A 17,427-nucleotide genomic window follows, 5' to 3' on the forward strand; every position below is an offset into this window, starting at 1 on the left:
CCAAGAGTTTTGTGTGGAAAGTTTTTCTACATCTCATATGTTAATAGCACGTTCTTGGTTGACAAACTCATTGTTTTTCTTAAACATTTTAAAATATTAATTTTTTCTGAGATAATATTTATAATAAAACTTCCGGGATCGAAGATCAGCTGATTATGTAACCTATCAGAATATTTTAGAATAGGGTACAAAAATTAAAAAAAAAATTCTCTGAAGCTTTGGTCATGCTTCTATTGAAAGTATGTAAATAAATAATAATATAAAAAAAACAACGGCAAGACCGTAATGAGACAGGTAATTAACAGATTGAGAGGACTGACGAGCATGGTGTACATCTCATCTTAATCATGCAGGTAACCTACAGGTGTGAAGTGGCGACAGGATTCAAAATGGTGCAAGTGTCTCACGTGCTTGTGACCCCGATTCCCTGACCTCACCCCCACACTTCTCTAGCACTGAGGCTTCACCACCATACTGAGTGAAAGACGCTCTTCATATATTCATCCTTTTATTATCTAGAAGCATGACAAATTCTGTTTCACTCTACGGTGTTCGTTTGCCATGTTCGTCGTAAATAATAGAGCACGAATGTAACATTACTAGAACATCCTGCCCATCTATATCTGATATCTGTACACAGGCAACGCGAATAAAATGGAATATTTGTCTACCAGTAAATATATATATATGGTCCATGGCACATCCATAACGTTCACAGTGAACAAATACAAGACATGCGTCATACAATAAACTTTAGTTACAGCAAGGCAACAGAAAGCTTCCACACAACTAAAGCAGATGATGGAGCCATCTGCCTTGAGCAAACTCAACAGCACTTTAACAGTTTGTGCTTTTTGTCTTAAAGCCTGTAACATTGCACTAAATGAGTATTCAAGTTAAAGCAACAACCTCAGTATATAAAATGCATTTAAAGCTGTCGTAAAAATGTCAGAAACACCACATCGCGGCGTTTGTAAAGTAAACAAAAACAGATTGAAAATCAACAAAAGAGAATATTGCACACCTGGAAAATTAATCCGAAAAAGAAGCTTAAGTACATTCATGATTTATACAGCCAGGTCTGTAATGGTCAGCATCATTGTTCTTGTTCACAAAATAACAATAGGTACACAATTTATGTGCAATCAACGATAAATTTTATTTCATGAGCATAAGTGGTGCACAGGTCATATTGGATTTGAATTACAAAAAAAAAAAAAGATTTGACCCACGGTCAAGTAATTTTATTACTGAACCCGATAAACCTAACGCCCATTTAGTGAACTTCTTTTTATGAAGTATTCTATGAAAAGTGAGCAAGTGTGAACAAAAAATGACTGAATAAATGAATGAAGAAATGAATGAATGAATTACAACAAAGCTCATTGAGAGCGCAAGTAATAAAATAACAGACTGATGAAGCGTTCGTCTGTTCAAGCATTTCTGGCATCAAGCAATCTGTTCTATAAATACAAAACAACTTGTAGAAATGTTACGGTAATGACTTTCATGCATTTGACCACAACCCACGTAAGCCAGTTGTCAACAATCCAGAAAATATTCTTGTCTAAAATGACAAATCTGAAGAAACACTACAGCAAAAAAAAAAACAAACAAAAATATAATTGTTAAAATAAAGCATCGCACAAAATTCCACAAAACCCAGCAAGATTTTAAAGAAACACACGGGTCACGTGTTACTTGCCGCTTGAAATCCGTTTGGCAGCAAAGAGGTTAACAATTTACTAGCAGAATATGCAGAAAAATTGAACAGATATTATATTTAGATACGTCACGTAAGACTGATGTCTACATTACCATCAGGCTTTCTAACACAAACACCGGCGAATATAGAAGACTCTAGTACTGTTCAGTCTTCTGATTTTTTAAAGAAAAACAACTGAAATGGCAAGTTATACCTAAATGAAAACACAGATGTTCTGAGTCTTTCCTGCTTAAAACGTCGGGCTGCAAAACAATCGTTTGCTTACAATCACGTGTAAAAGAAAGTTCTGGAGCGGCACAAACAGGCCGCCATGTCTTCGTGTCCAACGACGTCCTCGTCGCGCAGAAACTTTTGTTCTCTCCGTGTGGTCATCTGAGCGATGATTGTAGTGGATCTGGGGATCGTATGGCACAACTTTACACTCGAGTTAATGAATAACTAAGCCTGCCAGACATTCTGGACTCCTTTGGTACCTTTCAGTTGTACCTTCCACGTCCTTAATTAGGAGTAGCTCCTGTTCTCGAGCGAGAGAGTACGAAACATGGAGGTAGGTGCTTTGTAAGTAAGTGGTCCGTTGAAAATATGTATTTTTGAGCTGAAATGTTTTAGAAAGCTAATGTGTATTATTTCAACAACTTTCCATTTCAGTTACCTTTCATTTAACGATTTACAATAAGTAGTTGTGTAGCATTTCTGACACAGGAGGCCAGCATGTCAGTTAAATCTGACCCCCAATCGTCATCTTTAATAGCAAAGTTGAATACAGGTCAGATCAGTACAGTGAGAATATACATGTATATGGTATGTTGATAGATGATAGCTGTGTTCAAACACGATATTCTAGTGTTTTGGCCTTGGAATAACGTTTATGCTCATCAACAAAATCCATGATATAATCAGGTTATAGTTTGGTGTGCACCACAGGTCACAGGGTTCATGATATCTTTATGCCACGAGAGCTTGTACATTATAGAGAGAACTATTATGACAGACTGGACACGAAGCGACCAAACGGGTGAAGGTGGCGCTGTAAGGTCACACCTTTGGTCACTGACGTCCTCCTTCCGGTCCTGGAGGCCTTCTGTCTGTGCTGGCGGTGCTCGCATCTTCTCCCTCACCAGGCGAGTCAGGTATCCAGGTATCACATCGCCGATTGCCTCATGGACATGAAGAACAGCTACTGTGTAAGGAAGCCACACCGTGGGTTCAAGTGGTTTTCGAGAGAAACGAGCTTCTAGTTGTCCATGGTTAGCTTGGACCGATCATGATTCACTTACCATTTTCGAGTACACTCCTGCATATTATTCATTGTTATTATGGTCCACAATAAAAAATGTAAAAATGTTCAGGAAACAAGTAAAGGATGCTAGAGAGATAGAAAACAAAGAAAGAGAAAGAAGAAGAGCAAGAATGTGGGAGGAAGGAAGGGAGATAACATTTGTTGCATGCTTCACGGAATTACCGTTCTTCATTTAACGAACAAAAGTTTTTCTATTTGTCAAAATTCAGATTTCCAGATCATCTGTTCGGGTGTATCGCAGGTTTATACTTCAAAAGCTCTGATACGATGTGCATGAGCTTTTCCTTTTTCTCCATCTCTTCATCCCTTATTTAGTTTCCTTTAAAAGTCATTGTCATTGTTTCTGTCGATGTCCACAGACTGACGAGTTTGTTTCTGTTCCTCTATGTCAACTACGTGTTAGTCATCGACATCTTCTACAGAATTAACGGTAAAGGTTTTCAAAACCAATTTGTTGACGGAACATATTCAAGGGAGATATCCAAAAGAATGGGAGGCAAGTACACCAACATGTACAGCAACATGAGTGATCAGGAAAATGAAAAATAAATTGTCAAAGGTTTTACAACAATCCTTAACCCACTTGTTCGTTACTGGTCCCATGTGCTTCTGTTTTGTTCACATCTAATCCACGCATTACCGCAGTTCTCGGCAAAATAACTGTTAGAAGTTACTATTTCCGAACATTCTACAGTCACAAGGCTTTTTGTCGGTCCTTTGTAATGGAGGACACTGTCACCTCCCTCTACAGATCACCCTCGTTTCTATCAGCAAACAAGGTGATGAGCAAAACCTGCAAAAGATGCACAGCGCTGGCCTTCGTCAACAATGTCCAGCTCCTTCCATTTTCAAGATTCTAGAAGAAAGCGAAATATATACCTGATTACTTCTTTTTAAAGAATTAGTTTTACAGGATTGCAAGCTTGTAAGGGATAATCCTGAAATTCCTTTAATAGCAATGTTCCACAATGCGGTATCTTCTTAAGAACTTGGAGAAAACTGTCTTTCCAATAAGATCTTTGTAATATATCTATCTATCGTTTCTCTCTGTGATGTAAGATTTGAAAAAATCGAATAAATTAGAAATTCTTTCCTAGTAAATCTAGGTGAAAGGTGAGCTTTTGAGGTCAGCTAATTGTTTTCCATGATCAAGTTTAGACATTAGGGTCCAACAAGCTCTGGTCGTCAGATACTGTTAGCTCTTTCGACTTCGGGTTGGGTAGCTCTTCCAGGCGTTTTTCAAGCCTCCTTTCCATCTTAAACACAAAATAGTTTGGAATGGGACTGTAGTCAGCCTTTGGACACGTCCATCTCTCGAATCTCTTTGTCGGTCACCTTCTCCTCTGCAGCCAGTGAGTTGAAGGGGACACTTTCATGGTCTATGTCAGGCACGCAGTCGCAGTCGTACTGCATGTCGATGGACCCGGAGTGCAAGGTGGACCTGGGGCGGCCAAACAGCTTCTGCGCCCTCATCTTGATCCTCAGGAGCCAGTCGTCGGATTTGTTGTCGGAACTGCTGTCCGACGACATTCTCGTCAAGCGAAGATCGCTGTGGGGGTTGATGTCCCCTGGACTTCCATTTCTAGGCAGGGTGGAGGACGGGTAGCGGCCGGAGGACTTACGGATGGAGGAGAGAGCAAAGGAGCGGGTGAGGGCGATGCTGTCCCTCCGCAAACTCTTCTTCCGCTTCCACATGCGACGCACTTCAGCGTGAACCTGAACAGAGTGAAGTCAAGGTGTGCAGGTGATTTTGTGATAAACTGGTAAATACAAAGAAATACACGAGAAACTGTCTTACATATTTTTGGATGAGCTCGAAGACATGACACAAGCGATAGCTGTATGATTTCATCGTGAAATTTATGGACCCTTGCTTCACAAACTTACTATTTCTCTGTTTTATACCCTGATATATAATAAATAAAACTGTGTGTTACTGTAAATACACAGAACTGCTTTCTTTTGAAAATTTTGTTGCTAAGTTGGAAACACGGAGCAAGCTCACCTCCTCATTTAAGAAGCAGAACAGTAGAGCAAGTATAAAACCCTGTAACAAACAACAAATGTTTATTCAAAGTTCTTGGACACAGACTGTAATGTCTTCTTTTTCGACTCATACAACAAGTGTACCTTATTCCCTCTACAGGGCAAGCAAATCTTGGGTCTTTCGTCACTTATTTTCTCCATCTATTCTTCTTCGTCTTGTTCTTATTCGCCCCCAGTGGCTGGGCATAGGGCCGCAACCACACCCCGCTCTCTAGCTATCAGAAGAATAAACATTTTTCTCCTGTTGCGTGAATCAGATTGTAAAGCCATCAACATTTTTTTAAAAAAGGAAAACAAATGTCAAAAGGAAATTATCGTGATTTAGTGTTTTGAAAAATAGCTGATATAAGGCAGTCAGGTGACCTCTCGGGTCAACATTTTGTGAAGGCAGGGACTGTCGTGTCTTCCTCATAATCCTTGTCTTCCCCAGCCCCTTAAGGGAATAAGTACTTTATTCAACCGCTTGATCAACTCAGGGAAATGAGTTGAACTACACGGTTATCGAACCGACTTGTGTTCGAAGATTTGCCATTGGATGTTAGTGTCATTTACCTCATGTCTATCCACTTTCACATTTTTCACCGATTGTCCGAAATATGACTACCCTATAACAACTTGGTGATCTGCATTTTTGTCTTCCCGTGCATACAGAAGTTATTATACTGAACCAGTTCATAATACTAGCTTAGAAACAATGGATGGGGATAATTAAAAAAAAAGACTTTGTTTAGAAAAAAACATTTTTGCCCTCCCCACCGAGAGAAATGTATTAAAAGAATTAGAAAAAAAAATCTGTACCTGGAATGAGTTGTAGGCCATTTCGAAGTAGAGATGTGGTATGACGTATTGGGAAGAAAAGCTGTAGGGGAAGATAATTGAAACCAAAAGGTACATAACTCCGAAGAGGGGAACAAGAACTAAGATGAATTTGGCCAGCTGTCTGAAAAAAGAAAAAAAAAAGAGAAATCATGAGGTTTGGATTCAAAGTTTGTAGCAAAGATGTTCACGAAAATAGCATTCTGTGTTTACTTTTCATTGGAGGACAAGCACTACTTCAACTATCGAAGACTGTTTTCACTTTCTCTCTCCTCGTTTATTTATGTAAGTTGTCTCATGAAATCATTGCTGACGGAGACCATTTCATGGACACAAGTAGCTGGCTGACGATGTCGGTGTCCAAGATCATCAAGCAGGAAGTCACAGATTTTTAAGGCTTTTTGCGAATTACAGCCATCTATGCATTTTTTGTTGGTCTGACAAGACAATAATATGCCATGTTTACACGAAAGCCATCAACCTTGTTTATTTTTGAGATAAGCCACCAACTGGTTCAGGCAGTCTAGTCTGGGATTTCTAGGCTTTCGAAACTCATTTGCTGTTCCATCTCGCCATTTCATTGTGTTTTTTGTTAGGAAAAAATGTCCTCTGTTTTTTTTTTTTCGTTCGGAAAAAAGTCTGAATCTTAAAGAATCAGTAAACACATATCTGTGTTTAGCGAAAAGAAGATTTGGGATTCATTCATCTTCTTGTAGTTTTTATATTTTCGTATCATTAGGGAAAAGTTCTGAAGCTTTTGTAAGAGAAAAGTTTCTGATGTTGCATGGGTTCTGATATGTGATGTAGAAGTAATAAGATGTCAAGTTTCCACGTAAATGCTCGGCAGCGGTTTAACTGTTTTCTTGGGGGTGTCTTACCTTCTGGTGGATAAAATGTTTTTTATTTAGAAAAGCATTATCAGGAATGAATACCGCACAAAGTGTATACAAGGTGCATCAACTTTTCTCAGCTTCTCTGAGTAAGGAAGAGGTGGTTATCAGTTGACTGTAGACTAGAAGGTAAATGAGGGTAAATTACCTTTTGCTCATTACCCTTACACATCGTGGCTACCTGCTCCATCGGGTTTGGACAAAGCTGCCCTCGGACCCCACCTTCTCCTTTCTACTTTAATATTCGTCTTAATTTTTAAGGTCTAGGAACACATTTATGAATATCTCTTTATCTGAAACAAATTATACCAAGTCCTATCCCTGCTGGTCAGTCGATACACAGGGTTCAACTGTATATTGAGCAATACTGAGATTAATACACAGGTTAGCAACCACACAATTGTGCAAGTACAGATTTAGGACTGAAAAAAAAAACTTAAGGTAATATACTGGAAGAAAACTAGAAAAAATAAATTAATGTGAAAATGTCATTTCATACATTGCAAGTCCCGCTGTTGCCCAATAGGCCAACAAAAGCCGATTTCTTAAACTGTCTACATCAACAAAACTGTTTAAATTCTTGTTTTTGTAGCAGTCATCTCACAATTTTCGCTCACCTGTACTGTTGTCTCCCCATGTGCCTGTCTGTTGCTCGCACTCTAGAGATGAGAACCCGAAGGATGTTCAAGAAAAAGAAAAAGTTGACCTGTAAATCACAAAGACTGCATGAACCGGACTCGATCTTTGTCAGGAATATCTCACCTATTCACAGGTTCTAACCGCAAACATGATACCAGAGCAACGGAAACAGCAATTGTGTATATTTAAAGAGACATTAAAGCCACAGGTGATGTCGAGATAAACTGAATTATTTGCACCTGCGCCACGTGGAGAAAAGATTTAAAGAAATAAAATACTGATAAAACTTGCACTCCAGAGTCCTGTGTAGAAAATAGGTTTTCTACTTTTGTAGAAATTTAAGTAATAACAAACCTGACCGACAGCGAGATATGGAAGTCTAAGAACGTCACTTATCCAAGGAGCGAGCTGAGGAGCGGCCGCTGAGAGTCCGTCTTAGAGATCATAGAAGACGTTAAAGTCACGTGGGACTGAACTGTGATGTGTGAATTTGGATAAGCAGGAATTTGTGAACTCTTGTTGAAGTCTACATTTGGAGTTATTATCAAGAAGAAACACCAGAGATAAGTTTTAAGATATACTTGTAGCCAATCTTTTTATGTGTATGTATATGGTGTCGTGGCAGTCCATTACATCCTGCTGTGTGAAAGAATGTAACGGGGATGCAGGATATTTACAACAAACTGAAACAGAGATAACAGGAACCATGGTGCGAACTAACAGTGAGACTATCATAAACTCTTTTGAACCACTAACCCGACACATTTCGTGTCAAGCGCAAGTCTCTACCCTACCGACATTTTTATAACTATATATAGACACAAACTATCCATTTTTCTGTTTTTGTCCTCTCTGTACAAGTTGTTTGTCTTAAATTTCAAGATAAGAAACTCGGAGATGTTTCCACAAACGTCTTCTTCGGTCTTTGTTGTAGTCGTCCTTACAAAGAGTAGAACTTTTCAGAGACAGGTTTAGCATGCATACATATTTATTGTGTATACATGATTTTTAATGAATATTAAGTTGCCAACATGCATGTGAGGAAGTGATAATAAGCATCTTACGACTACTGCCGCCAGCATTGGTCCGTCAATGATCCACATTAGTTCTGGTTTCACAGAGATGTTCCAGCAACTGTCACAGATGAAAAGTTCAGGTTATTTACTCTCATTCACATATATAGGTATTTGAAAACAATCTAGATATACAGATAAGATCAATTATATATTTTTTCATGCATATTTTTATCATATTAATACTATAACCAAAAAAGTTAAGGATTTATATCTGAGACTTATGTAAATAGACTAAGTGTGAAACAGAGAGAGAAAGAAAGTTTCACGGTGGATGTGGGCCTCGAAACAGTCGATCTCATCAATAAAGTATCGACGGAAGGACGGATTTGTAATGAACTTTGATGATGTTTTCGGTGGCTCGTTTGCCATCAGGCCAGACCCTCCTGGGTGTCTGCCAATCAAGGGAGGAAGCTGATCGTTGGACCTCCGCCGGCCATTGCAGCCTTCGACGGTTGGTCTTCTCCTGGACGTTAGATAGGCGAGCAACATGTGTACGAGGTAGTCTTTAGGTTATTACTTAAAGACGATTACTCACTAGGCTATATCACTAGTCGATTTCACGATGATCCAGGGAACCACCACCAGGAGGGGAGAGGCTGGACAGAAAACAAAAGACAAAATTGGTGAGCATCATAATAACAAGACTTCCGTACATGGCACGGTGAGAAAGGAATAGAGATTTAAGGTAGATTGCTTGTATGTGTGTGCGTGCATAAACACACGCAAACACTCAAAAATAGATAAACTGATTTAATTAAAACCACACGTAAGATCTCATTTTACATAAGCTGAATACTTGTAAATAATAAAACTGGAGAAGAAAGGAGGAGGAGGAGACTGATCAGCCCCATTTTTCTATCACACATTTACCCAATCTCATTCGTGTTCACAAACCACAAACACGCTTTCTCCAACATTCACAGTCTCGCTGGTAGCGACACCTACCCCAGCCCGAGATGACGTACATCTTCACTCCCCGGCGCTCGGTAGACAGGGTGCTGTAGATGAGCATGTACAAGTACAGACCCTCCATGAAGATCCACATGTGGCTCGCGCAGATGGAATACACAAAAAGAACCATCAAGGTCCGACATTCCCAGAACTGAAAAAAACCCAAAACAAATCATTCTATTTCAGTTTCGTCTCAAACAGGTCATGCTCATTTGGGGACATCCTCAATTAATGGGAATATTTTTTTCCATGTATTAGTTTTATCAGTGGCATGCACGTTTACTGGAAGACATTTGTTGAAATGGAAGTTAGCCGCCATCTCTGTCTCTGCTGACATCTAAACATCTTTAATTAAGAAAAGATTACTGTTGTATAATACACAGTTATCCAAATTATGTTTCTGGAACCTTTGTCTGAAGTTTCTTTGTAATTGTAAACACAGACACAAACAGTTCATCTTTGCCAGCAGGTAGTCGATTATTTTATCGTTCTATCCACTTAAAACATTTTTAGAAGCATGTTAAAACATCTTAAACACAATAATAACAGCGGAATAAACTAGTTCCTGCGTTTGTTACTATGGACTGTTTGTTTGTAATCCTAATTTTCCCTTGAACAGCCTTGTGGCAGCTCCTATTAAATACAAATGTCGGTAACTGGGACTTTCTCTTACAGGAGGTCACGTGGGCACCATCTTATAAGCCTCGTGATTGTTTTAAGGAACAAAGAACTGTTAAAGGTCTAGTTACACTTATGCACGGACTATTTTTGTTACAAACAGCTTCCTGTATATCTCAAAGGCAAATCCTGACATAGTTAATCATGATGGCAGTTGTAAAAGCTTATTATTAGGAGTAGTATGCCAGTTGCTGTTGTTGTCAAGGTTCTCCCTTGTATCGCGTCATCTTCATCGCCACCATCCTTCTCTACTTTTGTTTCTTGAGGAAATTGAGTTGCTGCTTACATATCTATGAACGAAAGGAATCCTTGTATAAACATAAACCCGCAGTTAAAATAAACGAAAAATGTTCTGTGGCCATAGGTGTTGACCTTATGCAAGTCGGGAACTTATAGAAGTATCAATCGACCTCCGATGTCTGCAAAGCTTCAGGAGCCTGTAGCTAAACCTGCAATAAGTTCCCTCGGCTTCATGACCTTTGGCCCTAAACATCCCCTGCCGACAGGGATTGGATTTTGTCTATATTGTCGAAGATTAAGGCGAGAAGCTGCGGTAGTCTTACTGAGCAGGTCTTACCGTTTCGTGCTCATTAAACTCCAGCAGGCCATCCTTCACTGCTCGAACATTCTTGTCCAGGCCAAGGTTTTGGACAAAAAGCACTTCTTTCATGAAGGACAGAGCAGCTCTCAGAATGAAAGCAATGAACAGGTTGATGTGCAAGGTGTTGCTTTTTGACTTGAGGCGCCTGCAAACAAAGCAACAGGGAGTTAATTGAGTGCAGCCTCCAGGGACCGTGGGGTTCTCATTTGCTTGCCTCCATTTCACAGCTTCTTTGAAATTTCCAATCAGTTAATACTGTATGACAGGTCCTGTCGTGTCTTTTCATTTTACCGAACTTCACGGTTGACCAGCTAGGGACTGACACACGAGATCGTGTTTCTCTCCTCTTGAGCTGAAGAGCTCCTATAACCTTTCACACTCTCTTTTATTCCCGTTTGTGGTCAGGAAATAGGACTGTCATGCAGTCTGACGGGAAATAAAAGCGCGGCTTCCAGTAAAGAATTTATTTTCACCCTGGCATCATGTGATTTACGGCGACAAAAGCTGTTACAGTTTGGGAAATCACAAATGAAATCCTACTTTAGTTTCCACCTCAAAAAAATAAATAAAGCATCAAGCAATATCATTACAGCTTCTTGTAATGGAAATCCCTAAAAAGATAATAAGACTCCAGCATCGGTTGTTGCAGATATCTCCTGTCTCCTGCTCACATTATCCAAAATCAAATTTAGTCGAGTTCTTTCATTTCGCTCTTTTATTGCAGAGACTACAAAAAACGAGATGAGAAGCTGTAAGACATTAAGAGGACACGATGGCTTTACAAAAGAATATGTCGACTTTACAAGATCGAGTTTTTCCACTTGTTCATTTAAAAAATAGTTCGTGTCTGAACTTGTTTGTATTTTGCTTCGCTTCAGGTTTTGTTTAAAGTCTTAAATTGAAGATTGAAGATTGTTCTCCAAGATTAGTTCCTGTAAAGTATTTGGCCACATTGTTATCGTTAAAGTAAAAACATTCTCTTTGAAACTTTGCAAGAAAGATTTCTTCACCTTCTCACTTTGAAGCTTTGAGAAACAGATTTTTGTACTCTTTCTCAGTTATTCACATAAATATGTGTCTAGTAAGTGTTATATATCACAGTTTACAACACATTAGCACACTCCAGCCTGCCAGACATCAATAATTTATTATCTACGCACGTGTACCTGCAGCAGCACATGATGAGGAGAGCAATGATCAGTGAACCAAGAGACACAGCATAGCCCACAGTATACAGCATCCTGAGAGAGTCTGCATAGCCCTGGATAGATAATAAAGAAATTCTTTTTTAAAATGTATTTTATATATAGATAAATATTTTATAGAAAAATTTTGGCCATGACAAAAAATCCCAGGATGTAGATATATTAATTGAAGCTAAAACTACTTACCTGAAAAAAAAATATTTAAAAGATAAGCTCAGGGAATTACCTTTCGAGGCTTTAAATACATCAGAGGTAACTGGAGTTTCTCTTGGAATTGTATATTGATAATTATTTACACAAGGTTTTGGAAACTATTTTTAAACAAAGAATGACTACCTATCAGACTTACTGCTGGAAAGGCAAGGTATAAGCAGTGTCGATCCAGATAGTTTTAAATTAAAATAAATTTTCTTAGTACATATTTTTTTCGTCTAAACGATGTCGAATGCTTTAATTCTTATAGAAAGAAATATTTGTTGGTAGAGATTTCAGTTGGCTAAATGACATGTCAATACACGCGGCTTATGGGAGGAGACGATTTATAAAGAGGCATAAACTGTGAAATCCGTTCATCAGATTTGTTTTTTCAAGAACCGTTTCCAAAATATCGGTTTAATCTCTCTTTTGCGTCGCAGAGACAAATTTAATTTCCAGAAAGGAAGAAAAAATAAATGAATTTAATATTTGAGGAGTACAAAAATACACTATGACTGAGAGCTCGAACAATTACAGCTTTAAGGCGGCTGTCAAAAAGAGTGTCCAGTGTGTCAATCTTGTTACCAGGGAATTTTTCTTCCCTCTCTATTTCATTTAAGGGACATTAAATATCATTGATGTGGACATTAGAATGTGGGTGGCCATGCAGAGGCTGTGAGATTGAGAGAGAGAGGGAGAGAGAGAGAGAGAGAGGGAGGCATAATCACCGCTATTCCTGTGATGTTCCTGTATGGCCTGTACACCTTGATGTTTGAAACAGAGCCGTTGACGAAGCAGCCAGAATAATTTGTCCACGAAGTGTTGGTGAGTGGGTTGAAGAACCAGGTTCCATTCTCTGTGCAGTACCGGGTAGCATTCTCTACAACCACGACAGAAACAGTTTACAAAATGTGCTCTTTGTTATTGCAAAGATAAATTTCCCTTTGTTGTGACTAATCACGTGCAAAGCAACAAATCATGTAACAGAAACATAATCTAGAGATTGTAGTTGAAAGTATATGTATTCGTATCCAGGTTCGTGCCTTCATATCACAGTTTTGTCAGCGGCTTTTTAAAGATTACAATAGCAACATGTCTTATGTACACCTAACCAGTTTAATACATAAAATGTAACTTTTTTTTAATTCCTTAGATTATAAATAAATATATTCTTTTTTAATGTGATCAACAACTTCAATAACGCTTGTCATGAAAACAAATAAAAGTGATATTTTAAGTGGTATTTGGATGATTTAATTAAAGTAAACTTCGCAAAATAATGCCTTTTAAAACATCACAAAGCCCACAAAATCACTTTACATACACAGAAAACATAGAAACAAATCTTTGCAGCAATGTTCTGGAGGTCAGAATATCGCTAGAGACAGAAGGGAAGCTGCTTGCACAATGACTCCATTAGTGATGTCCATCACGAACTTCGACTGCAATGAAGCAGACAAGTAATACAACTTCTTTGTTCTTCATTTGTGAGAAATTCTCCAGTTCTCTTTGTTCATGTTTGTGACCTTCAGTTCCTTCCCATGGGCTCCAGAGAGACTCAGTGTTTTATTATTATAAAGTAATGTGGACTGATGAGTACTGTTTAGCCTCTCACCACACACCAGCAGCCTGGTAAGTAGACAGAAGATCGATCTTTGTACATCAGGTCCGGCCTCTCCCTCCTCTCCTGTCCAGACTCTTCTCCTACATATTTTCTCATTTAAAAATCTCTTGGGTAAGCTTCCAATCTTTCTTGCTTCATACCAAAATAAACTCATATTAAAACGAATCCCAAAAGGTGAATATTTATCAGTCTTATCCTTCATTAAAGATGGAGATGACACCTGGCTGATCTCAGACCCCAGTTGACTTTTGAATTATAATCATTTTAGCATCCTATGAGGCATGCATGAATAAAAACATCGGGTGAAGACCGGAAGCCATTAGCCTGTAATCCCACTCCACCAACATCTAATTACCATCACTGAGGCGTCCCACCATCAACAGCTGTTCTCGTCCTCATTGCAGCCAGTGAGCGGAGAGATATGTCTCATGGCAACATGTCGGCTGTCTGCTCCAAAATCATAAAAGGTCGACTTTGATGTTTTAGGGAAATTGTCTGCAGCTGAGTGTCCCGACATTTTTTATCCTTCTCGTTATCCTAACACGATCGCTCGCAGGTGTTTAAAATGTTTTACCTGAATAATCAGTATTTTGTACAGGAAGATGGGTTGAGTGAACAATTCAGAGCAGGTTTCAGGTTTTGAGTAGAGAATCTTCCATTATTTATTATTATTTTTATTATTTTTTATTTATTATTTATATATTATTTATTTAATTATTTATACAGACAGGTACTTTCTTTGTCACCTTTATCCAACCTTACACATCCTGTTCTCTAGACACCTCGAATTACTTCACCTACATCCAAGTATTGAGCCATTTACCTTGCTTGTTAATATTGGTGTCTGTAGTCTTGGAGTGATATTTGCTTGCAGAAGACTTATGAAGAGCAATAAATATAAAATCTGTGGGAAAAAGCTATACTTTTGTTGGCTTGTTTTACTGGGTAAATTGTAGTTGATAGTGACTGACGGAACAGTTGTGTTTACAAGTATTAACTGTTTTAAACCATCGTGTTCAAGTAGAGAACTAATATTGTCTGCAAGAATTAGGGAAGAAGGGTGAGCCCAGATCTTGAGATGCACTGTGGCTTCCTCAGCAAAGATTTGGCGAGTGAAACCACATAAAAATAGTTTGTTTTCTTCACCCATCCAGATGGTATCTCTCCTGCACAGATAAAGACACTCCTAGTGGGGTCAGCTGACATCTGACAAAAAACAAAAACTCTGTAAAATGTAAGTAAACCCAGGTCGGTCTCTGAGCTGTTGCCATGAGCCTGTCTGACCGCATTCACAGAGAGAACCTGGTGTGGGACCATCAGACATTCATTGCCGTCGTCTTCACTCATTGATAATAAGTGTACAGGGAGTGCACTTCGCGAACACAGTGCAATTTAAATATATAATTTTTTTAAAAGTGCAAGCAAACATAAACCTAGTTTTTTTAAAACTGCTAGGTGAAGACTGAGATGTCTACCAAGGGTAAATTCTTTCCTTTTTTTGGAAAAATAAAAAGCAGCAACATGTGGGTTACTAAGATCTTTTGATGATTGTTTGCAACGAGGCTGAAGTAAAACAGCAGTTATAAAAATAAATTACTAAATACCACTTTGTTATACCGATATTTGTTATACCTTAGTGTCTAAGGTCTGATCTTGCAAGACAATTATCCTCATCATATCTTCCGAAGTGAAGTCTTTATCAACCTTAAAATAGTCTCAAGACCAAATCTCTCTATTTAAAAATAATCCTGCACTGCACTTGTCTGACGACGACTACGACGACGACGACGACGACGACAATGATGATGATGATGATGATGATGATGATGATGATGATGATGATGATGATGATTGCAGTACTACTGTTGAATGAATTCTTACCGCTGGTGTCGAAGCCGTGGATGTAGTGTGGACATCTCTGAGTCTGTATGGTTCCAGGGGGCGCTGCAGGCCAGCACAGGATGTTGTCCCAAGCCCACGGACATTCCAGCTTTTTAGACCCTGAAAATGGTTCACAAGATGACAACTAATATTTAAAAAAACTTACAGATACCTTCAAGCTTGGAGGCTGGATGAAGGATTTGGCCAGTGAAGTGTTAATGACAATGCTGATGAGTGTTAATTAAAAGCTGTAACACTTAACCATTCAAATGTTAGAGTGTGTAGATGGTTAACTCGCACATTACAGGACGGAAAGAAAAGTGACGATGACGATATGAGGACGAAAAAAATAAAAAAAATCTGTCTACCTACATATCTCATGCAAATCAATTCAAACATTTTTTTTTTTAAATTTTACATCAGATTGTATCATTTTTACCGCCCAGCTAATCGTTGTCGATGATGTGAGTCTACCCATGTGAAATGTGGCGCCAGGATAATAAATGATGGCGCATCGATCTTTGAAGACCTGGAGGGTGAGCTCTCGAGTATGAAACGAAAGATTCGCAAGCGGAAGAAGGAATACTGTTCAAGACCACTAGTCCCGAAAATCCGTTGGCAGCGCCTGCTCCGAGTTTCAGACGAGTCTATAAAGTGCCAACCTGTACCTGGGCAGCCTGGACAGTTTTATTGGACGACCGCGGGACAGAGTGGAGGCTCGACTCCATGTCTGGCTTTTGTTTCGGTCCTCTTTCAAATTTAGTGGCAGATGCAATGTCTTTATCATGTATCCATTCTTAGTTTTACTCTTTACGACTATTTTCTTCAATTCTTCTATCCACATATCATCCATGCTTCGTCCGTCAGCAATGCCTCTCTCTCCACCCAACAGTCTGGCTATGTTTTGGAGAAAACATTTTTCATGTCCATTCTTGAAGTCCTCATTTAAATTTGTCAAACTTCTTTGTTATTTTTACTTTCTTTGAATCTTTGTTCCTGTTGTACACGCGTTGTGCAGTTTTTGAACCGTAACCATGATCTGGTATGAACAACTGAAACGAAGCTTCTAGGTCTTAAATTGTGAGTAATTGGTGCTAATTACTAGCTCCACAAACCTGGATACAAGATACACACTTGCAACCGCAGACACAGAAATATTCACAACACAGACATCTCCAATGTCGACTTGTCCATGAATACATCTACCTTGTGAAGCCAATGAGAAAATCGAAACTAATTGTTAATTAGGTGTTTTTGCGCAGAAACGATCTCATCTTTTCGAATTATCTCTGTGCTTGGTAAGACTGTAAACAGAAAGGAGATATTCATTCAAATCTGGGGGCATTTTTGCACTAACTGTACTTAATCATTAAAAAATATATTTCATCCTACCAAACCCTTAAATACCAAGACCAAGAGACTACAAACCTTCTGATGCCCGCTACCCACAATTGGTTGAAGAGCGAGAAAAGGCGGTGTAGGAATATATTCTCTTTGTCAAGATGATTTTACTTATAGGATAACCAGAAAATCTCGTTTTTTTCGCCCCTGGTTGGAGACTATGACTGGGTTAAACACACAAATCACAGCGATTGCTGGTTCCCAGGCATCCACGTTTCAACGCAGGAGTCCTGAGAAAGTCTCTTCTGCTTTCTTAATCAGTCTGGGGTTGGAAGCAGCTTTCTGCCTAATGAACCCTTATCGTGCTCAGGTCAGGCACTTGGTTATGGCTCAAGGAGTAAATTCTCTTAGTTTATCTAAGATGACATAGCCGTGACCCCTTCTCAAACCATCCGTTG

The 17,427-nt window shown here is 38.9% G+C and overlaps 1 protein-coding gene across 1 annotated transcript in view; it reads right to left on the reverse strand.

The window, feature by feature from the left end:
• Positions 1–491: 491 nt before the first annotated feature.
• Positions 492–17,427, reverse strand: part of LOC112565165 (parathyroid hormone/parathyroid hormone-related peptide receptor-like) — a 36,339-nt gene continuing 19,403 nt past the window's right edge. The window contains exons 3-13 of the mRNA XM_025240491.1: positions 15,629–15,748; positions 12,852–13,003; positions 11,884–11,984; positions 10,700–10,868; positions 9,439–9,595; positions 9,029–9,089; positions 8,482–8,551; positions 7,396–7,484; positions 5,871–6,012; positions 5,032–5,073; positions 492–4,742 (exon numbers count right to left, since the gene is read on the reverse strand). Coding sequence (XP_025096276.1) covers positions 4,317–4,742; positions 5,032–5,073; positions 5,871–6,012; positions 7,396–7,484; positions 8,482–8,551; positions 9,029–9,089; positions 9,439–9,595; positions 10,700–10,868; positions 11,884–11,984; positions 12,852–13,003; positions 15,629–15,748 — 1,529 coding nt within the window. The 3' untranslated portion in view covers positions 492–4,316. The remainder of the gene's footprint in view (positions 4,743–5,031; positions 5,074–5,870; positions 6,013–7,395; positions 7,485–8,481; positions 8,552–9,028; positions 9,090–9,438; positions 9,596–10,699; positions 10,869–11,883; positions 11,985–12,851; positions 13,004–15,628; positions 15,749–17,427) is intronic.

This window comes from Pomacea canaliculata, linkage group LG5, assembly GCF_003073045.1.
Source record: "Pomacea canaliculata isolate SZHN2017 linkage group LG5, ASM307304v1, whole genome shotgun sequence".
Lineage (NCBI taxonomy): Eukaryota > Metazoa > Mollusca > Gastropoda > Architaenioglossa > Ampullariidae > Pomacea > Pomacea canaliculata.